Source organism: Delphinus delphis, chromosome 12, assembly GCF_949987515.2.
Source record: "Delphinus delphis chromosome 12, mDelDel1.2, whole genome shotgun sequence".
NCBI classification, from domain to species: domain Eukaryota; kingdom Metazoa; phylum Chordata; class Mammalia; order Artiodactyla; family Delphinidae; genus Delphinus; species Delphinus delphis.
Window position 1 is genome coordinate 11146980 of NC_082694.2, and position 25927 is coordinate 11172906.

The 25927-nt window shown below is 41.1% G+C and overlaps 1 protein-coding gene across 1 annotated transcript; it reads left to right on the top strand.

Annotated features, from left to right (window-relative positions):
* MRPS5 (mitochondrial ribosomal protein S5) lies at positions 1 to 25927 on the top strand. The gene is made up of 12 exons (XM_060027347.1): positions 1 to 162; positions 3476 to 3556; positions 6082 to 6219; positions 10005 to 10130; positions 11937 to 12170; positions 14124 to 14158; positions 15709 to 15799; positions 18041 to 18087; positions 18652 to 18709; positions 19017 to 19079; positions 22577 to 22713; positions 25104 to 25927. Exons 1-12 carry the CDS (start codon positions 105 to 107, stop codon positions 25326 to 25328), a joined length of 1293 nt encoding a protein of 430 aa, XP_059883330.1. The 5' UTR covers positions 1 to 104; the 3' UTR covers positions 25329 to 25927.

Below are 25927 nucleotides of genomic sequence, written 5' to 3' on the forward strand. Positions count from 1 at the left end.
TCAGAAATTCAGTCTCGGGCCGAGGTCCGCGGCCGTTGGACGAGGAGCAGTCGCGGCAGGCGGTGGGAAGGCTGCCCGGACGGAGGCGCTCGTGGGTCTCCACCATGGCGGCGACGGTGCGCGCTGCGGGAATTCTCCCTGTGCTGTGTGGCGCGCCGGCGGGTGAGAGCAAGGACGCTGGGAGCAGGGGCTCTGAGCGGGGCGGGAGTGGGGGTTCGCCCAGGGCTTGCAGACACCCGGGTGGAAAGAAGCGAGAAGCCGCAGCCCCGGCCTCTCATGCCCGGCTCTTGTCCCGCTGGGACCTGCTGTGTGACCTTGCGCGCGTCCGCATCCTCTCTGGGTCGCAGGGCCCGGGTCTGTAAATTGAGGGTGGACTGGACGCGGTCCAGAGTCTCTTCCAGTTCACCAGGCCGCTCGTGCATGCTCGGTTAAAAGGGGCAGGGTAGTGGCAGGCGAGCATCGCCTTCCCCGCGGGCGTGATTCACAGGTTCATTTGGTGATGTTGATGTGGGGTTCGAGGTGGATGGCGGCCAGCGAAGCTCGAAAGGGAAATAGGCTGCCCTCCAGCTTGAGTCGGATAGGATTAGCGTCAGTTATTTTAGATTCCGGGCTGATCAGTGCCCTTTATTAAAAAGAAGGATGTTTGGAATGTCAGTAGTTTTGCTCTTATTGTCCTCCCCCACCCCTAGTTGGTTGTTTGCAGCCCGAGGAAAGACAGTCTGCTGTCCTCCAGCCTGATGTTTATCTCTAGGAACCACTTCGTAATTAATTTGACCTCTATTCGCTCTATTTTATTGTAAACCCACAATCCAGCATTCGTAATTCCGAAATCCAAAGATCTGTAAAAATCGAAAAGTTCTTTTTAGTAACTCATTTTGTTGGGAAACTTGACCTGCAATCGTTTGTAGGAAAATCTGACCTGAGCATTTTTTACTTTTGTTTATGTTGTGACCACCTCCTCCTTTTCCAAAGCCCCGATCAAATAGCACTTAGCATGTGTAGCTTTCTTTCATGAGCTCTTATGTGTAGCAGGGACTGTCTTAAACTCTTTATGCTTTTTTCCTTGCTTCATCTTCACAATGCCTTTATGAGATAGATGCCTTTATTATTCCCATTTTACAGATGAAGGAATTAAGGCACACAGAGGTTGAGAAACTTGTTCAAAGTTAGACTGGGAGGATGTCAGGTTTTTGCACCCACACCACCTGGCTCCAGAGCCTCTTTATTTCTTTCCTTCTTTTTTTTTTTTTCTTTTTCTAGTGTATAAACTTTTTTTGGTAGTGGCTTTATTGGGATGTAATTTACGTACCACAGGATTCATCTTTTTAAAGTATACAGTTCAGTGGTTTTTAGTGTATTCACAGAGCTGTGCAACCATCACCACAGTCAATTTTAGAACATTTTCATCACCCCAAAAAGAAACCCTGTACTCTTTTAGCTAGCATCCCCCCAGACCCCCATTGCCCCCAGCCCTGGGCAACCACTAATTTACTTTTTTCTCTATAGTTTACATGTTCTAGAGATTTCATATAAATGGAATCAAGTAATATGTGATCTTTTGTGACTGGCTTCTTTCACTTAGCATAATGTTTTCCAGATTTGTCCATGTTGTAGCATAAATCAGTACTTAATTCCTTTTTATGGCTGAATAATATTCTGTTGTGTGTATATACCACATTTTGTTTATCTATTGAGCATTTAGGTAGTTTGTACCTTTTGGCTATTATGCCTAATGTGGCTGTAAATATTTGTGTGCAGTGTTTTTGTATGTACTTATATTTTCATTTCTCATGTGTATACACCTTGGAGTGGAATTGCTGGATCAAATGGCGACTCCATGTTTCACTTTTTGAGGAACTGCTAGACTGTTGTCTAAAGTAGCTGCACCTTTTTACATTGCCACCAGCATGAGGATTTTTATTTCTCCACATCCTTGTCAACACTTGTTATTTTCTGTATTTTTGACTGTAGTCATCCTAGTGGGTGTGAAGTGGTATCAATTTGTGGTTTTGATTTGCATTTCCCTGATGGCTAATGAACGTCTTTTTTTGTGCTTCTTGTCCATTTCTATATGTTCTTTGGAGAAATGTCTGTTCTAATCTATATCCATTTTTAAACTGGGCTGTCTTTTTATTAGTGAATTGTAAGAGTTCTTTATATTTTCTAGATACAAGTCCCTTGTCAGATAAGTGATATGTAAAATTTTCTCCCCATCTGTGTGTTGTCTTTTCATTTTCTTGATAGTGTCCTTTGAAACACAAAAGTTTTAAATTTGGCTAATGTCTGATTTACCTGTTTTTGGTTTCTGTTGCTTATGCTTTTAGTGTCATATCTAAGAAACCATTGCAAAATCCAAGGTCATAACTATTTACCCTTATGTTTTATTCTAAAGGTTTTATAGTTTTTGCTCTTACCTTTAGGTCTTTGATCCATTTTGAGTTAAGTTTTATGTATGGTATAAGTAGGGCTCCAACTTCATTCTTTTTGCATGTGAATACTCAGTTGTCCCAGCATCATTTGTTGGAAAGATTATTCTTTCTCCACTGGTTTTTCTTGGCACCTTTTTCAAAAATTAGTGTCCAGTGAATGTTGTCAGAGCCTGTTCTGAAGTACTGTACTGTGTGAAGTGATACACCGTATAGTTACAGCCTGGCGCTGCAGGGGCTCCTGATGAAAGAGGGAGCAGAGTGCTGTGGGAATTGGGGAGCCTTCACCGAGAGGTGGTGTTTCAGGCAAACCAGGAGAACCTGTCAGAGACACAGTAAAGGATTCAAGAGCTGAGTGTGTTCCATACTGACTGCGAGTCTGGTGTGGCCAGAGGGGGATGGAGAGGAGAGTGGTGGAGATGAGGCTGATGTGGAAGGTTGGGGCCAAGCCGCAGCCCTGTAGGTGATGCTGAGGAGTTTTGAATTTGTTCTGCAGATAGTAGGGAGCCAAAGAATGATATATCAGGGCTGTGCGGTGACTAGACTTGTAGTTTTAGAAAGGCCTGCCTGTTACCAAAGGGAAAAGGGGAGGGGGGTAAATTAGGAGTTTGAAATAAGCAAAAAAAAAAAAAAAAAAAAAAGAGAGAGAGAGAGAAGGGCCTGCTTGACAGCAGATGGTGAATTAGAGGGAGACTGGAGGCAGACTGGAGACCTGTTAGGAGACTGTCAATAGGAGACTGTCCTTACCCCGTGGCTGAGGGATGGAGCTTGAACAAAGAGGGGCGGTGAGGCTGTAGGAGGGTGTGTAGCTGAGAGGTGGATTGATTTTTGAGGAGAATCTCTAGGGCTTGGTAACAGGTCAGATGTGAGAGTGAAGGAGCCGATGTGATGTGATTTCATTTACTTGGGCAAGTGGTCATGGAGCCCAGAAATTACTCATTTACTTGTCTTGATTCTTTTATTCTATAGATAATACTATTCTTTAGGTGTTAAAAAATGTTTCTTTTCATGTAGAAATGGATCTTAATTTTTTTTTTTTTAATTTATAGGTCATCTATGGTCCAGGCAGCTTTACCTAAACAGCTTTCCAGCAGCTTCCATTTTGGCATTGAAGACTGTTCCCAGCAATGGTGAGATTTATTTATCTAACTACCTTTTCTTATAAGAGCTAGTGTTAAGAGTACTTTATGTAGTTTTTTAAAAATGTAGAGGAATGAAGTACATTCTTTGTAATAGAAATGGATAAGGTCTAAAGAGTATTTTTCAATTTTTTAATGATTACAGCTGTTATAATTCAAGGCTTTAAAAAATAATAGCCATGATTTATTGAGTAATGACCGTGTCAGGTTAATAGTATGTTATCTTGGTTAATCCTCACACCAGTTTTTATGAGGAGTTGTTATTCCCATTTTACAGATGCTGAAGTGAGTCTCTGAGAGGCTAAGTGACTTGCTTTAAGGTCACACAGCCAGTAATGGCAGGACTGGGTCCTGAGCTGTCTTGGATACTGTGATGTGTTCTGGAAACACAGTGTTTGTAGAAGGGGTGGGGAGAGTGCTGACTGGTGGAATGACTGCACAGTTCTCGGCTCCTCCACTTTCTGCCTGTGCGACCATGAACTAATGACACCCCTTGGACCCTCAGTTTCCTCTTCTATAAAATGAGGTTGGTAGTTCCTACTGTAAAGATTATTATCTTGAAACATTGTACTTCCGAAGAGTACTAAAAGGTTTATATCTTAAAACCACTTCCCAGGGCTTCCCTGGTGGCGCAGTGATTGAGAGTCCACCTGCCGATGCAGGGGACACGGGTTCGTGCCCCGGTCCAAGAAGATCCCACATGCTTGGCGTACCGCAAAAAAAAAAAAAAAAAAAACAAAAAACCACTTCCCTTTTCTAGGCCTTCTCATCTTCCAGTGACACTTTAACTTCCATCTGGTTATATTTCTAAACAGATAGTGTATATACTTGTTCTTTTTTCTGTTAACATAGTTATGCTAATTGAAGATTTAATTAGGCACCATCCCTGCTTTTTCTGAGCATAGTTGTAAGCACAGTTTTGGTCGAATCTGTAGGCAGTTATGTATATGTTCTTCACAGCCGAGCTAGGTAGTACAGTTGACCCTGTACAACCAGAACGGGTTTAAACTGCACGGGTCCAATTATATGTGGATTTTTTTCAAGAAATAAGTACTACAGTACCATGCAATTCGAGGTTGGTTGAATCCAAGGATGTGGAATCGCAGATAGGGAAGGCCAACTATATGTTATACGTGGATTTTTAACTGGCGGGGGGGGGTCAGTGCCCATCACCCTCACGCTGTTTAAGAGTCAGCTGTATTCTCTTATTATGTTTCCTTTCTCCTACACCATTTTCTTTTCCCTAGAGTTAGTAATTGCCTTGTTTTTAAAAAATTGCTTTGTATTCTTTGTACCTGTCGTAGTATTTTCCTAAAGGCTGCAACAGGTTGGTCAGAAATAGCAATAATTTTTCTAAAATCCCTGAAACACATCACTAATTAACCAGTTTGATTTAATAGAAGAGATTTAAATTAGAAGGAAGAAATTCTTCATGGTGAAAACTGTTAAACACTGAAGTGAAACCTTCAAGGGCAGACTCTGTCTTTGAAGAAGTCCACCCAAGGGAGCTTCCTGGACTTGGCCCTCTGTGGACTCCATGCTATTCCTGACATGGAGACTTCATGGTCTGAAATTAATAAGCATTCAAAGGATCAGAGCAAAATTGTTAATTGATCATTGGTGGATGATAATCTGTAATTGGACTTCAAATGTGATTTAGCATGAGCTGCTGCCACCTCCTGTTTTAAAAAGCACAATGCAATTTGAGCAAACAGTTGTAGCAACAGCACATTGAAAGAGATTATTTCTGAAGTCTGAAGTTGATTTCTTTCTATTTTTGACAGTTGGACCTTTGTAGGCTAACTACATTATTATTTGTGAATAGTATTTTGGTCTTTAGAAAAAGATTAAAGAATTCTAAATTTGATGGTAGTGATTTTTACACTCTTAAAGTATGTCAAGGATTGTAGTTCTAAACTACAAGAATAAATTCATGTGCACTTGATATTTTGTTGAAGATTGAGAAGGTTACAAGGAGAACTAAAATGTGTCCAACATAATGGGATTTAGAATGATTATTGAAGATCTGAATATATTTAAAATGAAAAGCCAGTATTTTCTATTTACTTTTAATTGAGTAATTTACAAAGTAAGCTAATAGGTCCAGAGAGACCTCACTATGTCATCTGAGCCAGCCTCCAGAAGTTTTATTTTTTAAAGAAAGACTGTCCTCGAAATATGATTCTTAGGGCTTCCCTGGTGGCACAGTGGTTGAGAGTCCGCCTGCCGACGCAGGGGACACGGGTTTGTGCCCCAGTCCGGGAAGATCCCACATGCCGCGGAGTGGCTAGGCCCGTGAGCCATGGCCGCTGGGCCTGTGCGTCCGGAGCCTGTGCTCCGCAATGGGAGAGGCCACAACAGTGAGAGGCCGTGTACCGCAAAAAAAAAAAAAAGATTCTTAAAAGTTCAGGATTTTAGTGACTTATTTTTATTAGTAACAGTTAATTTTTTGGTGCTGGCAGTGTTTCTCCATAGGTGTGGAGCATCTAACAAAGTTTTATTCCATCTACCTGCAGGCTGTGTGTCATCTCCAGGAACCAGAGACAACCGTCATTTTATCAGCTTGACCCGTGCGCTACAGACACAGTGCTGTATTTCTTCTCCCAGTAACTTGATGGGCCAACAGTATAGATTCTATAGTTTCTTCACTAAATGTACGTAGACTGGCCACAAACTTCCCATTTCATGAAACAGGAAAATAAAAGGTGGATTTGTATCTTAATTTTTCTTCTTTTTCTTTTTCCTCCTTAAATGAACTAACACTTCAGAGATTAATATATGATGTACAGGTGTACCTCATTTTAATGTATTAATGATGATGTACAGGCGTACCTCATTTTATTGCACTTCACTGTATTGGGCTTTGTGGATATTGCGTTTTTGACATATTTAAGGTTTGTGGCAACCTGTGTTGAACAAATCTATCTGCACCATTTTTTCCAACAGCATTTGTGTGTTGTCTCTGTGTCATATTTTGGTAATTCTTGCAATATCTCAGACTTTTTAGTTATTATTATATTTGATATGGTGATATGTGATCAGTGGTCTTTGATGTTGCTACTATGACTGGCTGAAGATTAGCATTTTTTAGCAGCAGAGTATTTCTTATTTTATTTTTGAATATTTTTTAAATTAAAGTATATATATTGTTGTTTTAGACATAATGCTATTGCATGCTTAAGACTGCAGTATAGTATAAACGTAACTTTTACAGGCACTGGGAAACCAGAAAATTTGTGTGACTCACTTTATTGTGATATTTGCTTCGTCACAGTGGTCTGGAACCAAACCCACAATGTCTCCAAGGTACGCCTGTGCTATTCAAATAAAAATGTTCCTCCATGTACCTCCTAGAATTATCTTACATGCTACCAGTTGTACTATACACACTTTTGGGAGTACTGGTTTACTTTAATCCCCTCATTTGGGGCACCTGAGGTTTAAAGGACCTGTGGAATCCCTGGAATTCCAGGATGGAATTGTGGCCCAAATCCCTGCTGATTTAGATTCACACCAAGAATATACTCAAAATCTGTTTTCACTTGCACTTTAGTTGAGGAGATAGGACTAATCAGGAAAAGTTAATTTTAAGGAGATGTTGTTTTACTAATATTACTCCTACCTGAGATAGTATTTGAGAGTCCAGTCTGAACTGAAATTAGCTTGTAAGAAATGGAGATTGAATCCACAATTCAGCATTAGGCAAATTAAAAGAAATTAGGATTATAAAGCCAATTCATTTTAGACTATTTGGTAAATACAGAATCAAAAAGCAAAAAATCACTTGTAATCCTACTACCCTGAAATCCTGGATTTGCTGCTATTTTCATACAGCAGTACGCTATACATTTTCCCATGACAGTACATGGGCTTCTCCAGTGCAGTGTCATAACTGTAGAATATTTCATTGTGTGGGTGCAGATCACTTTAATTTGGATTAAATTAAATAATGACCTACTAGGTCATTTGTGTAACTATGCAGAAAAGAGGACCAGATGATGGGGAATTGCAAGTAACACAGTCTTCCTTGTATCAGAGGATTTTGGTGTAAAGAGAAAAGAGAGGTGGGTAGAGTTGGAGCCATGAGGCTCTTGGTGCCCCCAGCCCCAGTGTTTTCTGAGAGCTGACTTTGTGCTTCGATGGTGGTGGTTGGGGGGTGTTGGGCGGGTGTATATCCGACTTACAGGCCTTTTTAAAAATAGTCTTTTCCCTGCCCTGAAAGGCCTTTTCTCTAACTCTTCTTGTTCTAGAGGTGCCCCTTGCCCTCTGAGACCACTCACACCTGCCTCTGACTCTCCATTAGCCTCCCTTCTTCCTCAGTCATAGGACTCTGTACCCTTATGAGTTTATTGCTCCCAAGTCAGGGCGGGGTGGGGGTGAACTCAGTTGAAACCAGCATGGGGCTAGTTTTTGCTGTTTTAATAGGAACTAGTCTTTGACTTTCTAAATCTCTTCCAAGAAATAAAGAAAACCATAATTTTTTCAAAACTCATTAAGATTTCCTAAAAATGTTTAACACTGTATTTGTAAATCTATCCCTCTGCCATAGAGGGTCCACCATTAAATGGTGGAATCTTTTAAATCTTCGTCTTAATATTGTTTCTTTTAAAATTGAATCCCTTTTAGTCTTAATGAGTGATTTGCTTATTCTGATTCTAAGAGAAACTGTAATTGATGGACCTCCTTATGCCTCCATTAAAAGTGCTCTCTCTGTGAACTTTCAAGTTTTTGATGGCGTTTATAGATACCATCATTTTTAAGCAATTAGGAAAGAAAAGCAGTCTTTAGTGAGAGTTTAGTTTGAGGTTGGTAATTTTATTTCAAACCTGTGGTTCTTTTAAAAGAATCAGTGTCAGCCTAAAGTTTGAAGTTAACCCTTTGCTTTGATCAGGGATACACAACGCAGCATGTGATGTGGAAGCTTACTTACTTTTGTGAGCTTCAGTTATGCAGATCATCTGTAATAATACATTTGTATTTTTAAAAACAGGGTACTGTATAGCTATAAAGCATTTTAAAATATTATAAATCCAAAGCATTTTTCCCTTTTCATGTTATCTACCCAAAGGATCAAGGTGTAAGGCCTTTCAGGAGGCTAGCAGGTAGAACTTTCATTTTTATTATTTTTAAAAATTTTTATTGGAGTATAGTTGCTTTACAATGTTGTTTTAGTTTCTACTGTACAGCAGACTGAATCAGCTATATGTATAATATAGATCCCCTCTTTTTGGGATTTCCTTCCTATATAGGTCCCCACAGAGCATTGAGTAGAGTTCCCTGAGCTATACAGTAGGTTCTTACTAGTTATCTGTTTTATGCATAGTATCAATAGTGTATATATAGTGTATATATGTCAATCCCAATCTCCCAATTCATCCCACCCACCCCCTCTTACCCCCTTGGTATGGTAGAACTTTTAAAGCTTAAGGGCTCAGAAGAGGAGAATGAAGATACTCATTTGAGTTCTAGAATATGTTTAATATTTCAGGCATGTAGATATATGTATCTTAGATTTTTGACTAGTACAACATTTGTATGGCTCTGATTCTTTATTAAATTGGTAATGGAACAATCTGTGGTCATAAAATCAATTGGTGATACTGTGAAAGGTAGAAGTCCTTGTGAAGACAATTTAAATCTAATAAACAACATAGCTAGCTAAACAACATAGACCAGTAAAATTCAGAAGTGGTCAAAAGTAAAGAATCTGAATATTCCACAAGTACAAAGGGGAAAATACTGCTTGTAATTTATGATAGAAAAAGATCTGGGGACCCTGGAAATTCACAAATGGAAATAAATCAGCAGTGTCAGGGTCTATATATAAAGAAAAAGACAACAACAGTGATTTAAGAAATACACACATACACATGCAGGTATTAACTATCAGACCTCTACACACTCATTCTTTTGCAAGTATTGGTTAGGCTATAATCAGAGTTGAAGGTGAATTTGGGCATCTCATTTTGAAGGATGTACAGAGATGTTTAGGGCATTTACAGAATAGAGCAAACAATCCAAATTATTAAGATTTTTGGGTTCAAATTGCAGTGTTGGTACTTTGGGCTAAGAGATCTGTATTTTGGAAGTCTAGTTACTGATTATCTCAATAGTTATAATGGAGGCAAGAGGGCAGGGAAGAGACTGGTCACACAGTTGTTAAAATGTCTGGGAGACAAATCTACTGGAAAGTAACAGGGATTGAAATATGGTTGTCTTTTGTGGGGGAAGGCCATATTCTGTAAAAGGAGTAGAATCGCTTCCTCTTGGGCTTTCCAAATGTAACCATGTGATGTGTACAAAGAATGTTTCAATTTTGCTTTCATTGCCGTAATGATATGTGACCCGACTTCTTCCAGCCTTTTGTATTCAACAGGAATAAATCAATAGACCGTAGATCATTTCTTGAAGAAACTTTTTAAAACCTATTTCTTTATAGTGACAGCAGATGAGCTGTGGAAAGGTGCCTTAGCAGAGTCTGGTGCCGGAACAAGAAAAGGAAGAGGCAAAAGAACTAAGAAAAAGAAAAGAAAAGATTTGAACAGGGGTCAGATCATCGGTGAAGGTAAACTTATTTATAAAAGCAGCTAATGTGCTTTCTAAGATTTTTTCTCCAAAATTTTATAGATATTTTACAAACTAGAAGCATAAAACATTTCTCATGAAGGGTATTAGGTTCTGTGATTTTAGGGTCCAGCCAAATGGCTTATTGCCCCGTGATTCAGGGAAAGGAAAATCCCATAGAAAGGGATTCATTCATTTAGTTATTCATTCAACAAGCCTTAAATGCCCTTGTGTGGCATCTGCTGCAAAAGTCCCTATCCTCAGAGAACTTACGATTCAGAGGTAGAAGGTGGAATAACTGGAGAACTGGCTTAACCTTCTCTCTGAAGGGCCAGGTAGTAAATACTTTTTTAGCCTTATGGGCCACATGGTCTCTGTTCCAACTATTCAACTCTGCTGTTGTAGCACGAGAACAGTCACAGACAATACATAACCAAATGAGCATACCTGTGTTCCAGTAAAACTTTATTTACAAAAATAAGTGGTGGGCTAGGGCTTCCCTGGTGGGGCAGTGGTTAAGAATCCGCCTGCCAATGCAGGGAACACGGGTTTGAGCCCTGGTCTGGGAAGATCCCACATGCTGCGGAACAGCTAAGCCCGTGCGCCACAACTACTGAGCCTGCGCTCTAGAGCCTGCGAGCCACAACTACTGCAGCCTGCATGCCTAGAGCCCGTGCTCCGCGACAAGAGTAGGCACCGGAATAAGAAGCCCACGCACCGCAACGAAGAGTAGCCCCTGCTCGCCACAACTAGAGGAAGCCCGCGCGCAGCAACAAAGACCTAACACAGCCAAAAATAAATAAATAAATAGATTAAAAATAAAAAAAAGTGGTGGAGTAGATTTGGATTGTGGGCCTTACTTTGCCAACTTCTGGAACACATGATTGTTTATACTTGTGTTTTTTAAAGAATAAAAATAGTATACTTGAATCAACATTCTTTACTGTGGTTGCTGACAAATTATCTTTGATAGTAATAGCCTTTTGGGTGTAAAGAAAACACCTTTCACTGCACTTGTAGCTGTTGCATGTCTACTTGGATGTTTTTCTCCATGACTTACCTTATATCTTTTTTATTTATTTATTTTTTTAACATTTTAAACAATCATATATGTATACTTTCTCAATAAAAAAATTTCTCAATAAAAAAAAATAGAGAAACCTAAAGTCCCCCTTGATGCCTTTTTTATCTCCCCCAATCCCAGTTGCCTCCCCTAAGGAAACCACTGATTTCATTTTGATGTGTTTCCTTCTGACATTTTCTAATGCTTTTATATATATAAATACCCTAAAAGGAATATATATTTTCTTTTAAAAATAATTAGATTATGTCATATGGTACATATTGTCTTACTTGCTTTTTTTCACTCAATAATAGGTCTTGGAAATTGTTCTATATCAGAACCTATAGTGCTAACTTATTCTTTGAATTTAGTATAGAGTATTTCATAGGTTGGATATGCCGTAGTTCATTTTACTGTTCCAATATTGCTGGACATTTAGATTGTTTCTGTTTTTTGCCTTTACAAATAACACTTCAGTGGACATCCTTGTCCAAGCACACATATGCCTCATACCTGCATGGGAGTGTTTTTCTAGGCAATACCAGTAAGTAGAATTACTAGCTGTTACGGTAGGTATGTTTAAAATTTTAATGAACAATGCCAAGTGGCCTGTAGAGTGATTATGTTAGCTTAAGCTCCCACCAGCGGTATCATTATCTATATACACATTGCCTGGCATTTTAATACTCAAGAAATGAATGCTTTTAAAAAAATCCTTATTTATGTATGTTTTTAAACCTTCAGGGCGTTATGGCTTCCTATGGCCTGGTCTGAATGTCCCTCTTATGAGAAATGGAGCTGTGCAGACCATTGCCCAAAGAAGCAAGGAAGAGCAGGAGAAGGTAGAGGCGGATATGGTCCGGCAGAGAGAAGAGTGGGACTGGAAGAGGAAGATGAAGGTTAAACGGGAGCGAGGATGGAGCGGAAACACATGGGGAGGCGTCAGTCTTGGCCCCCCTGACCCTGGTCCCAATGGAGGTAGCAGAGTCCTGGTTTTGCTTACATTGTGACAGAGAGAACACTCCTATTTCTGGAATTCTTTGATATGATTTTATTTACTCGTCTGTTTAGATTGCCTTCTTCCTAAAAAGGATTTGAGCATCATTGAAATAACTTCACATTATTACCCAAATGTATTTTATGGAGCACTAGAGGCCTATAAGCCAAGAAGTATTCCACAAATAGGGGGCAAAGCACTGGGTTCTGGTGTCTTTACTGTGTGGCTTCTCAGAGCATTTGAACTTGGTGGTGTGCATATGGCTCTGTATAAGTCATCTGTGGGATGCAGTTTCCCAAATGCTGCTGGTCATTGGGTACGGAGCAGCATGGCTTGGGAGTGCTGTTTTGTTAACAGAAGAAACCAAATAGTTGTCATTAAGCCTCATAAAAGTACACATGAAATAAAAGTTGAGAATATTTATCAGACTAAATTAGAAAACAAAGTCATCTCCCCACTGCTTCCTGAGTACGTAAAGAAGTAAAAATCATCTGAAATATTCATTCTTGTCAATGAATAGGAGATGAAGAAGTAGACAAGGGTTCCGCTGCTTTCTTTAGTTCGGCTCAAAGAGGAGACGAGAGGTTGAGGTGGAGAGACTCAGGCCAGCATGCTTAGGACTGAGCAGAATGCTTCCACTGGGAGAATGAAGATACGGGAGGGAGAGAAAAAACCCATAAACTTAAGTCCCTAGGGAGGGCCCAGATTTAGAGTGTAGATAAATGGACGAACTTGTGACGGGAGAAAGGGCAGGGGACAGAGCCAGGTAAGCTGTGTTGTTGGTAGTGGAAGGAGGGGGTGGGGCCTGTGTCAATGCTGTCTCTCTGGAGCCTTCAGTTAGTCTGTGAGGAGGAGATGGGCGTGGATGAGCACGGCCACCAGAATATTTTGATGAAAAGGTAGGGTATCTGGGACGGGCCTCAGAATTATCCAGTGGACTGGGACTTGGACAGAGTTTAGAGGAAAGAAGATTGGCTGTGAGTTGATAATCGTTGAAGCTAGCTAATGGTACATAAGCTCACGTTTTACTGTTTTTTGGGGTGCTTTTTGCCTATGAATGTAAATTTTCTATAGTAAAAAGTCATTAAAAATAAAAGAACACAGAGAGTGTTTGAAATGGCTGCTGTGGTAAGAGGAGAGAGACCTAACTAAAAGGATGTAAAAGGCCAGCAGGCAGCAGGGAGGACTTGACTGAGTTGGAGACCATGAGTCTTTCGTGGCCCAAGTGTGTCCCATGCTTTGACTTCTCTACAGCAGCACCTGGCAGGTCAGGTGTGCCCAGACAGCTGCATTGATTCCATCCTGGATAGGGTGGTGGGGAGGGGAAGAGGTGAGGGAGCTGAGGATATTTACAAGACCGGGTGGAAGTGTTGGACTGTGGTGTCTTGACTGAGTGGGAGAGACTGGAAGACCAGAGGGGTGATGGGGAAGGGGAACAGTGGGCAAGAGTCTGGAGGTGCTGGGAAGCCCCAAGGACCATCACCTTTCAGTCACTGAGTGAGAGCTGGAGAGGTGGAGGATGCAGTCAGGGAGATAGTGGTCGAGTTTGTGAATTTAGTGGTAGAACAGTTTCTGGTGATGATGGAGGACCAGGGTGTTGCTTTGATAGTGGCACCAAAATATCTGAGATTCTTTCTTAGTTAAAAGTCAGTGATGGGGCTTCCCTGGTGGCGCAGTGGTTGAGAGTCCGCCTGCCGATGCAGGGGACACGGCTTCGTGCCCCGGTCCGGGAAGATCCCACGTGCCGCGGAGCGGCTGGGCCCGTGAGCCATGGACGCTGAGCCTGCGCATCCGGAGCCTGTGCTCCGCAACGGGAGAGGCCACAGCAGTGAGAGGCCCGCGTACCGCAAAACAAAAAAAAAAACAAAAATAACTTTCATACACTAATTATATAGACACATTTATCTGTATACCTGTTTCTTTTCTCCCTACAGAAACATATGATGATTTCGATACCAGAATACTTGAGGTGGGCATGCTGAATTAAATACCCAGTTAAGCCTTCGGAGAAGTTGGGATGGATGGAGTGGGGTGGGTGGAGAGGGTAAGAGGTACAGTGAGAAAAAGCCTTTGATGCATGACTTTTTCTGAGCTACAGAGCTGCTTTGGGTAAGGAAATAATGAAACTTTAATTTCAGTTACTTGATCATATTGGCTTTTCTGACTGCTGCCCTTCTGGGGGGCCACCCATTAAGGTCTCAAGACAAAGCAACTTCAGTGGTATTGTTGGTAACAGAATTTGGAGATTACATATAAATTTCCTCCTTCTTAAAGCAAAGGTTGCAGTAGCAATTTCTCCTTGAATTCGGTGTATCTGACGCTCAGTTCAGCGGGCAGAGATTGAGGGGAGCCATGGGGAAGGGTAGAAAGCTTGGAGTTACTGTGTATGTCCAGCTCTTGGTGGGGAAATGATCTGCTGGGCTGCTTGTAGGCCCTTGAAACTGAACCCTGTATCAGGTAAATTGCAATCACTCTTTCCAGGGTGTTTCCTAAAATAGTCAACTTCCCTTTGAGCTAGTGCTGCATACTTAGTGTTAAATGCCATATGCAATAATCACGTATTGAGTTTGTGATTGAATGTGTATATTGTTTCTTCAATATCAGTTGCATTACAGAGTTTAAGATATATTTACAAGTATTTTAAGTCTTTGGGTCCTAGCTTACACCCTTTTGAAATTAATTCCTTTGAAGAACTCTTGTCTGTGTGGGTGATTTCCTGTAGGATTATCCACAGGAGTGGGCTTGAGCCCCCTTTTCTTACCTTATGGGAAAGGGGCTGCCATGTAAGCAGTTTAGTTAACGTTTCATAGTTCTTGGTAAATTTATAAATATGCCCCAAAAATGCAGATTTTCTTGTAGTTCATAATAAGCAGGTATTTCCAAATTTTCTATTTTCAGTTGAGCCTAACCCATAGAGATCCAGTCCTGTGCTAATTATTTCTATACACTGCATTTTATCATTTCTAAGATGCACATTTTTTCATATTTTAACATCTGTGATATTGGGATGTGATTGATTGACTGATTGATTGATTTTTGGCTGCTCCCGCAGCTGGTTATATCTTAGTCCCCCGACCGGGGATGGAACCCAGGCCCCAGCAGTGAGAGCGCCAAGTCCTAACCACTGGACCTCCAGGGAATTCGAAGGATGTGCTTTTATAATCAGTTAGTTATAAACTATGTCAGAGTTTAATCGGCAACTTTTTATCTTTCTTGTGGTGCGTTCATTAAAATAGGGTGCATTGAGTTTTACAGTTTCAAATCCTTTAAAAGGTTTCTCAGTCAAACTTTCTAACAAGGCTGTGAAATAAGAAGAGAAAGCCTTACTTCCGTTTTACTCCTGAAGAAACAGTCCAGATGGAGGTTTCCCATTGGAGACAGTGTGCTGTTGGTGCTCGTGGGATTGAGGGATGATGTGTGTATTCACCACGTGTGCCTGTGTGTGTGTGAGGAGGTCACTCCAGTTCCCTACTTCAGAATTTTCTTAAGGTGTAATATTTATGAAACATTTTCTTTTAGGTGAGGAATGTTTTCAACATGACAGCAAAAGAGGGAAGAAAGAGATCAGTCCGTGTCCTGGTCGCTGTGGGGAATGGCAGAGGAGCTGCAGGTGAATGGGGCTGTGATCATATACGGAGAGCTGGTGGTGGAGGGACAGCTGTGGCCTGGGCTCAGCCGTGGGGTCAGTGGGTTCAGGCTTTTTTGACTAATTAAATCTTTCAGCGGCTTGGGCTCACAAACCTTGTGGTAAACCCATATAATCCCTTAGAGTCAAAAGAAGGATCTTCCTACATCTGCCTTTTTCCATGAAGACAATTAATATTTTAAAAGGCTTAAGACACTATTGTTTATGTATAATAGTGAAAAACAAGGGGGGTGGACACTAAATGTTCCACAGTAGGGACACAGTTACAAGAAGAGTATAGCTATACATTGTAATAGTCTATAGCCATTAAAGAATTATGGAAAATTACTTACAAAATAATGGTAAGTCAAATGAACAGACAAACAAAAACCCACTTCATATAGAACTAGATAATATAATCCCAGTTTTTTAAAAGTATGTTTATATGCAAAGAAAAGACTGGAAGGATTGGAAGGATATACACTGAAAAGATTAAAAATGTTTAATTAGTATGTTTGCCAATCATTTAAATTTCTTCTTGATACTTTTCTCTAAAGTTTCCATAGTGAACATCTGTTTTTGAAATGTATACATGAATACATTTCAAAAGGGAAAGAAAAGTGGAAAGAAAAATGGAAAACTGCCTATTTAAATCCATACTGACACTTTCAAAACAATTAATACCTGTAGATAGTATGTTGCCAAAGGAAACCACTCTTAACGGTTACTTTTATATCTTTTCAGAAATTCTTTGTTCAAATATCACCATATATCTTTTTTAAAAAAATTATACAAAGGGTCATATTATATCCATAATTTTATAGCTTGTTTTTCTTGCCTAGTATTATACCCAGAGATTTATATATTAGCATAAGTGGATTCCCCCTCATTTTTTTGTATTGATTGCATCGTGTTCCAGTGTATGGATAGCGTAATTTTTGTAACCTTTTTCCTATTGCTGAATATTTATGTTGTTTATCCTTTTTTTTTTTTTTTTTTTTTTTTTTACTATTTATAAAAACAGTGAGCTTCTTGTACATGTCATATGTTGTACTTTTGCAAGCATATCGATGGGGGAAATTTCTTGCAGTGAAATTGCTGCCTCTAAGTTACATGCATTTGAAATGTTGATGAGTGTTGCCAGATTGCCCTCCCAAAAGGCTGCATCCGTTTATGTTTATCTGCACCGTCACACCCTTGCCAGTCCTGGGTAGAGTCAGACTTTACTGACTGTAAGTAAGTGACGATATGAAACATAACTCTTAGTTTTGATCTGTATTTCTTTAGTTATGAGAGTTAGGCCACCATTTTACATGTCTGTTGGCCATTATAATTTCCTTTTTGAGATCTGTTAGCTCATGTGTTTCACCCACTTTCTGTTGGGTGATTATTCTCCTCAATGATTTTCCTCTTTGTATGTTAAGGACATTAGCCCTTTATCTATCATATATTTTGACTTAGTTTTAAATTTTTTCCACATGAAAGTTTTTAAATCACAGAAACTTTATACCTTTATATAGCAGGTAAGTTCACCCATATATTCCTCAAGGACTTATATGGTTTAATTTTTTTTAAACTAGTAATTGTAATCCACAGCCCCTTTTGCCCCAGCTTCTCAGATGTCTTGCATATCTCATGGAACAGTACTGTCTTATGTTACTTTTCTGTGTATAATTTAAAAACAAAATACATTCTTCAAAATAAATAATGGTGATAGCAAATAATGCAAACATTTTCTTAACTTGTGGTAAACCTCATTTCACAGGATTAAGCATTTACAAACTCAGGAATCATTGATTTTTATTTCCGTGTATGTCTAGCAGTGTATGTTTTTTTCCCAGCTGTTCTGGTTATTTTAATCTGTTTTCAGAATTTGTGAAAACCATTTACCTTATTAATTTAGCATGGTTAGGGTTTTTTTGGGTTTTTCGTTTGTTTTTTTATTCAGTGTAGTTTTATCTAGAAATTCATAAAAGGTAATGTTATGCATCTAACCTTGAATTTCATAGGTACGTTCAAATGTAATGTTTCCAAAATGCCCCAAAACAAAGAAGCAAATCTCTGTAGCCTCATGCTTTGTCATTTGTTTTGGATAGCGGGTTTTCTGTGGGCAGAGGAAAGATGAACTACTGTGAAATGTTGTAGGAACTGAAACCTGAAATGTGGTAAAAGACATTATGTGCCAAATTTATGCCCCTTTTCATATTTATGCTTTTTCTTTTAAAGGTTTTGCCATTGGGAAAGCCAGTGAACGGGCAGATGCTTTCAGAAAAGTATGTACATTTTCCCTTTGTTAACAGTAAAAGACCAATAAGCTATGTGCTAGACATTGTGGGAACCACAAAAAAATACTTACTGTCAAAGGTTACTTAATAACTGTCAAATACTTACTTAATAACTGTCAAATACTTACTTACTGTCAAATACTTACTGGCAAATACTTACTGGCAAATACTAACTGTCAAATACTTACTTACTGTCAAAGGTTACTTACCTCAGAAAAAGCAATTTCAGAAGTGCCTGTATTCTTGCATCATTTCTATCAGACTTGTAATTGCTTACCAAAATTACGAGACAACAGGGAATGTTTGAACACTGTCAGAGATATTAAGGAATTGTTTTGGGTTTGTTTTCTGGTGAGATAGTGATGTTATACTTACGTTTGTTTTTTTTTTTTTAATTAAATCCTTAGCTTTTAGAAGTATATACTGAAATTTTTGTGTAAATTTGAAATTTTCCATAATAAGATATTTTATAAAAGGTATTTTTTGAAATCCCTGAAGAAATGTAAATTCTAACAGTAGATTTAAGAAAAATATTTTCCTTCTTTCTTTCAGGCAAAGAACAAGGCAGTTCACTATTTGCATTATATAGAACGATATGAAGACCATACAAGTGAGTTTTAATCTTTTCTTTTAAACTTTGCAGGATTATATTTGTTTTATTTATGTGTGGCTGTATATCTCTGTGGGTGTTTCTGTGTTTCCCTGCTTGTTACTGCATTCTTACATATAAATATATAAAATGTAGAGACAAACTTTCTCTCCTGAGAAGATGAGTAATGAGTGAGATCGGAGTTTGTTACTCATCCTTGGCCAACATGTGGTGTCTGCTTAGGGTAGTACTGGTTGCTTTGTGATATTTGCAAGGGCATTAAATCTATACCCCTAACCCTTCTTATATTTATGTTTTTACCCTCCAGTATACCATGATATTTCTTTAAGATTTAAAAGGACGCACATCAAGATGAAGAAACAAACCAGAGGTAACTAAAAAAACTCATAATTTGTTGAAGATAAAGCAGAGAAACTGTACCAATTTCATCCTGCCCTCTATTTTTGCTCACCTTTACCTGAACTCATTCTGAAAACACCAAAATGTAAAGGCCCAAGTTAGATTTAAGAAGATTGAGGCTTTTGGGGAAATAAAAAGCAGTCATCCTACCCAGGCTCTCATGATTAAAACACTTCCAGGGGTGACTGTAGGTGGGAAGAGCACTTAATGAATAAGAAACAATAACGGGCTTCTCTGGTGGTGCAGTGGTTGAGACTCCGCCTGCCGATGCAGGGGACACAGGTTTGTGCCCCGGTCCAGGAAGATCCCACATGCCGCGGAGCGGCTGGGCCCATGAGCCATGGCCACTGAGCCTGCGCGTCCAGAGCCTGTGCTCCGCAACGGGAGAGGCCACAACACTGAGAGGCCCGCGTCTGCAAAAAAAAAAAAAAAAAAAGTAACTGAGTGAGTGAATAGTTGGGTTTGTAGTGGGAACATTGGTTACTTCTAGACAATTCATTGATGCTACTAGCTGGTTCTTTTTTTAAAAAAAAATTTTTAATTTATTTATTTATGGCTGTGTTGGGTCTTTGTTGCTGTGCGTGGGCTTTCTCTAGTTGCGGCGAGCTGGGGGCTACTCTTGGTTGTGGTGGCTTCTCTTGTTGCGGAGCACGGGCTCTAGGCGCGTGGGCTTCAGTAGTTGTGGCGCACGGGCTTAGTAGCTCTGTGGCATGTGGGATGTTCCCAGACCGGGGATTGAACCCATTTCCCCTGCATTGGCAGGCAGATTCTTTTTTTTTTAAATAAATTTGTTTATTTATTTTGGCTGCGTTTGGTCTTAGTTGCTGCATGCGGGCTTTCTTTAGTTGCGGCGAGCAGGGGCTACTCTTCGTTGCGGTGTGCGGGCTTCTCATTGCAGTGGCTTCTGTTGTTGCAGAGCACGGGCTCTAGGCGCACGGGCTTCAGTAGTAGTGGCACGCAGGCTCAGTAGTTGTGGCTCACGGGCTTAGTTGCTCCACAACACGTGGGATCTTCCCGGACCAGGGATCGAACCCACATACCCTGCATTGGCAGGCGGATTCTCAACCACTGTGCCACCAGGGAAGTCCCTGGCAGGCGTATTCTTAACCACTGTGCCACCAGGGAAGTCCCAGATGGTTCTTTTCTTACAGCTTGTTCAGTTCCACTCATTTATTCTCATCACCAAGTATTGACTGAGCATCTTCTGTGAACCAGGTGCTACACTGAGCTCTGAGGTTTCAGAGATGGACCTTCTTCCTGTCTTGGAAAGAGCAAGCAGGCAGAGTTCAGGGTCATGGAGCTATGCCAGTCATGCCCAATGGTCTCGAGGTGTAGAATTCTTGAACATTCTGATTTGTGTTTCACCTGTGGTTCTACAGTAAAAATGATCTCATATAACTCTAGGTATACTTACAAGGTCTGGATCAGAAGATAAAATATTAAACAGTATTTAAATTTTTCATGTCAAAGCTTCTCATACAACTTTGCTAGAGCTATGGCATGGAAATAAACCAAGAGAAATAAAAATCAAATACAGTACCTATTGTATTAGTGCACCAGAACTTGCCTTCTGCTTTAAAGTCATAATTAATGATTCATATGCCAGATAAAAACCATTTACCTTATTATTAGAAAAAGTATTGAGTTGAACACTTAGACATTAAGGTTTAGACCTGTGCTGAGGTGTGTCCCATGTGGTAGTTGCGGCCTGTGTGGCTATGGAGCACGTGAAATGTGGCTTCTGAGAGACCCTGTAAGTGTCAAATACCACCAGATTTCAAAGACTTAGTATAAAAATAGAATAAGAAATATCTCAAAAATATTACTGTATTGATTACATGTTCAGATGATAATGTTTTAGACGTATTGGGTTAATAAAATACATTACTAAATTCAGTTTTACCTGTTTTTAAAAAAACTTTAAAAAGCATATCTGCGAGAGAATTTAAAATCATATATATGGCTTACATTTGTGGCTTGTGTCATGTTTTTGTTAGACATGTTACTTTGGATACATCTTTATCTGAATGATTTTGGAAAGACTGCTACCATTTTAATTGCAGAAGTTACCTTTTTTATCTTCCCTGTCTTCTAATCAAAGCTGTAGTTTTCAGTCCTGCCTTTAAGGCATGTGCTGAGGTCCATGCCTGGTTAATCAGAATGTTAAGAGTCTAAATTTGGGCTTTTTCTCTGCATCATTCCCGCCTGCATCTGCCAGGGGCTGATCTAGGCTCTGGGGATACAGCAGTAAGCAAACAATATGCTGGCTCTCATGGAACTCGCATTCTGCTGAGGGGAAACATCGGATAACAAGTTCGGCTGAGTGCTTGAAAGCAGCCATCAGGGTCTGGTTTGCAGGGGAGGGCATGGGGAGGGAGGGAGGAGGCCACCTTCACTAGTGTGGTCAGGGAAGGTCTCTTTGAGGAGGATGTATCTGAGCGAGATATCGAAGGTAAGAAGGGGTCATGCAGGGAGAGCAGGCTGAGGGAAACACTGAGTGCAAAGTCCTTGCGGCGGGAAGGCCAGCACACAGAGAGTGGTGTCTCTGGATGAAGCTGGTGAGATGTCAGTCACAGAGCAAAGAGGGCTTTGAAGGCCGTGGAGTTCTTTGTTCCAGTCGACCCTTGAACGGCACGGCTTTGAACTGCTCGGGTCCACTCATACTCGGCTTTTTTTCTAAATACTACAGTGCTTCACAGTCCGTGGCTGGTTGAATCCATGGATGTGGAACCTTGGATATGGAGAAACTGAGGACATGGAGGGCCGACTATAAGTTAGACTCAGATTTTCCACTATGTGGAGGGTCGGCTCCCCTAACCTCCACACTGTTCAAGGGTCAACTGTACTTATTTTAATTCGAGGGACAGTGGGAAGTGAAGGGCTTTAAATAGGGAGTGATGCGTTTGCTTTGTGTTTTTAAAGCTCTCCCTAGGGAAGGGATTACAGGTAGACAAGAGCAGGGCGAATGGCTGGAGGGGAAACCACCCAAGATTTAGAGGCCAGCAAGGAGGTGAGAAGGATGGGCCAGTCGCTAGGAGGAAGTCTGGGAGAGGGTGTGTTACCGAAGCTAAAAGAGTTTTTCCAGGAGGAAGTGGATGTCTCTGCTCAGTGCAGCTGAGCATTCAAGGAGGTTGAGAACAGATGTGTCCCTCGAGTCTTAGTTAACATGGACATGGGGCACCAAGAACCTTCAGGCATCTCTGTTAATCTGAACAGCCCTGTTTTTTTTGCCCATATGTTTAAGAAACTTATATATTATTTCTTTAATCCTTATAACATCTCATTTAAATAAGTGTCATTGTGGAAGTTAAGTAAGTTGTGAAGTGTCACCCAGCTGGGAAGTGGTGAAGCCGGAATGTGAACCAGCATCCCCTAAATCCAGAGCTGGAAGCTGTGCGAAGCCAGCAGGTGATGCCGCCTGCACCGTGGGCAGTGGGCAGGTGTTTGACTTGTTCTTCCTCTTTCTAGGTTATGGCCTCCGCTGCCACCGGGCCATCATCACCATCTGCCGGCTCATTGGCATCAAAGACATGTATGCCAAGGTCTCTGGCTCCGTCAACATGCTTAACCTCACCCGGGGCCTCTTCCACGGGCTCTCCCGCCAGGTAACTTCCCTGGGCTCTGAAACAGAAGGGCTAGTTTGTATGTCATTTGTGTGCTCTGAGACCACCGTCTCCTGGGCTGTCCTGGAGTTGCTCTCGGGCCACCTGAGGACTGGGCATTCTTTGTTGTCTGTGGCTGCATCAGGTTCGTTAATCCAGCTGACGAGTTAGTTCATGAGAATTATCCTGTAAAAAAATACTCTATGGGTGTTTTGAAGTTTTAAAATTAAGTACTTTTAAAAGCCAGTAATTATAATCTGCTTTATTATGGAAAGAATACCCGCTTGTTCTAAAGCTTCAACAACATAAAGATGTAAAGTAAAAAGAGAAAGTCTCTTTCCTAATTTCGTCCGTTCCTTTGGAACTGGGGTGAAGCCCCGCGGGCACCTCTACTCGAGAGCCGTCTTCAACTGAAGCACGGTCAGTTTTCATGTCACCTGTATCGGTAGTTCAGAGGGACATCTGAGTCAGTAGGAATATGAACATTAGTAGTTCAGGTTATTTCTCCACATAGATGGGAGCTCTGGGCCCCTGCCCAGCTCACCCCCTCAGCCTCGGCTAGGCTCACAATCACTCCAGCGGTAGGGAGGAAGGGCTGTCGCTGCACGGGGCCCCCGCTTCTGGGCTGCCTGCTGCCTCTCTGCCAGCTCGGTGGGGATGGCTTGTGCCTTGAAAGGATGGGTGGACCTTAGCAGAGCTGGGTGAGCAGAAAGACAGCCAGGTTCAAGAGACATTTGCTGAGGACTTTGACAGGCTTCCTGACAGTGTGATGGCTGTTTCTGAATAAAGTGATCCATGGAATAATTGTAGCCGTCTCTGTTTAAAATAGGAAAATTAATTGAAAGAAAAAGCTTTGCGTAAAAAACTTTTTTTGAACAGCTGTGTTCGTGTGTGTGTATGTGTGTTTGTGTGTGTGTGTGTGTTACTACTGTCTAAAACGTGTGTGTGTGTTAGTACTATCTAAAACATCCTTCAAAAGCACTTCTAAATTTACACTTACTGTTAAGAGGTTTAATTGTTTGATGTAGCTAAGATATTTGTTTTAGATAGGTCATATTTATGATCAAGTAGACCTGTTCTAAAATGCCATCAGCTATAAAAAGTTGCATTGTGCTACTCAAAGGAAAAAATGACACCAGTGTAAGCAACATGCCACTGATTATAAGACACTCCAATTTAAATTATTTTATGTTGTTTTTTTTTTTATGAATCAGCTCTTCTCTTTTCTAATTTCAAACGTATGTAGAATTAGAATAGTACAAGATGCGCATAAAGTCTGGAAACATGAGATGGTACATTTCTCATGGTATTTTAGGTATTTTAATTACGATCAATAAACCATCTATTGAGTTCATTCGCCTTTTTCCGATTTTTATGGCTACCTTCTGTTATGAATCCCCATGGCTCTCTTATACAGCATCAACAGTTAGCAGCTCATGGCCAGTTTTGTTTCTCGAAACCACCCCCAACCAGCCCTAGTCATTTTGACCCAAATCTCAGATATCAATTTATTTCACTCATAAATATTTTATCATGTATCTCTAAAAGATAAGGATTAAAAAGGACCCAACAATACTAATATCATACGTAAAAAATTAACAGTAACGAGATATCAGACATCTAGTCAGTGTTCATAGAAATGTATCCATTTGTCAGATTAAAAAAATTTTTTTAATTAATTTATTTATTTTGCCTGCTTTGGGCCTTTGTTGCTGTGCACGGGTTTTCTCTAGTTGCAGCGAGCGGGGGCGACTCTTTCACTGCGGTGCGCAGGCTTCTCATTGCGGTGGCTTCTCTTGTTGCGGAGCACGGGCTCTAGGCCTGCGGCTTTCAGTAGTTGTGGCACGTGGGCAGGCTCAGTAGTTGTGGTGCACGGGCTTAGTTGCTCCACGGCATGTGGGATCATTCGGGACCAGGGTTCGAACCCGTGACCCCCTGCATTGGCAGGCGGATGCTTTTTTTTTTTTGCGGTACGCGGGCCTCTCACTGTTGTGGCCTCTCCCGTTGCGGAGCACAGGCTCCGGACGTGCAGGCCCAGCAGCCATGGCTCACGGGCCCAGCTGCTCCACGGCATGCGGGATCTTCCCGGACCGGGGCACGAACCCGTGTCCCCTGCATCGGCAGGCGGACTCTCAACCACTGCGCCACCAGGGAAGCCCTAAGATCTTGTTTTTAATCACTCTTAAATAATTCAGTAAACAACTAAACTTGATATTATATTACCTGGGCCATGTTTCCTGCTGTAATAATCACCCTCGGTTAATGAATTTTAAAGAGTTGCTACATTTTAATCAACCAAACAGTTTTGGCCATGCAAGATAAGTATCAGGGCTGGACCATGTTAGACCAACCTCATAGACCTAACCTTGTGTCCTCAATTTGGTCGTGTCCAGGAAACCCATCAACAGCTGGCTGATAAGAAGAGTCTCCATGTTGTGGAATTCCGGGAGGAATGTGGCCCTCTGCCCATCGTGGTTGCCTCCCCCAAGGGGGCCTTGAGAAAGGATCCGGAGCCGGAAGATGAGGTTCCAAACATCAAACTGGACTGGGAAGATGTGAAGGCTGCCCAGGGTATGAAGCGCTCTGTGTGGTCAAGTTTAAAGAGAGGCGCCACCTAGGCCTCCATCTGGCCTGGCTCAGCCTGGCATCTCTTGCTTCTGACACCTGGGAGAGACTCAACCCCTCACACTTTGTTGATTTTTTTTTTTTTTTTTGCAGTACGCGGGCCTCTCACTGCTGTGGCCTTTCCCGTTGAGGAGCACAGGCTCCGGACGCGCATGCTCAGTGGCCATGGCTCACAGGCCCAGCCTCTCAGTGGCATGTGGGATCTTCCCGGACCAGGGCACGAACCCGTGTCCCGTGCGTCGGCAGGCAGACTCTCAACCACTGTGCCACCAGGGAAGCCCTCAACCCCTCACACTTTGGATTGTCACTTTTTTTTTTTTTTTAAAGGAAAGGCCAACCTTACATTTCTTTATTTACAAATAACAAATAATTATAGATTTAATTTATTGAGTACGTCATATATACCAATTACTGTGATAGGAACTTTACATACATATCTTAGTTAAAAACTACTTTAAATATTCATTTAAACTAGCAAATTAGGGAGGCAGGGCTTCTAGTCTGACCTAATAAAAAATAATATGCAGGGCTTCCCTGGTGGCGCAGTGGTTGAGAGTCTGCCTGCTGATGCAGGGGACACAGGTTTGTGCCT

Bases quoted from the DNA above. Each gene is read 5' to 3' on its own strand.
- MRPS5 (XM_060027347.1), top strand. From the start codon at position 105: ATGGCGGCGACGGTGCGCGCTGCGGGAATTCTCCCTGTGCTGTGTGGC. The intron at 6,220-10,004 runs GTACGTAGACTG...ATTTCTTTATAG, and splicing joins CTATAGTTTCTTCACTAAAT to TGACAGCAGATGAGCTGTGG. The intron at 10,131-11,936 runs GTAAACTTATTT...TTAAACCTTCAG, and splicing joins GGGTCAGATCATCGGTGAAG to GGCGTTATGGCTTCCTATGG.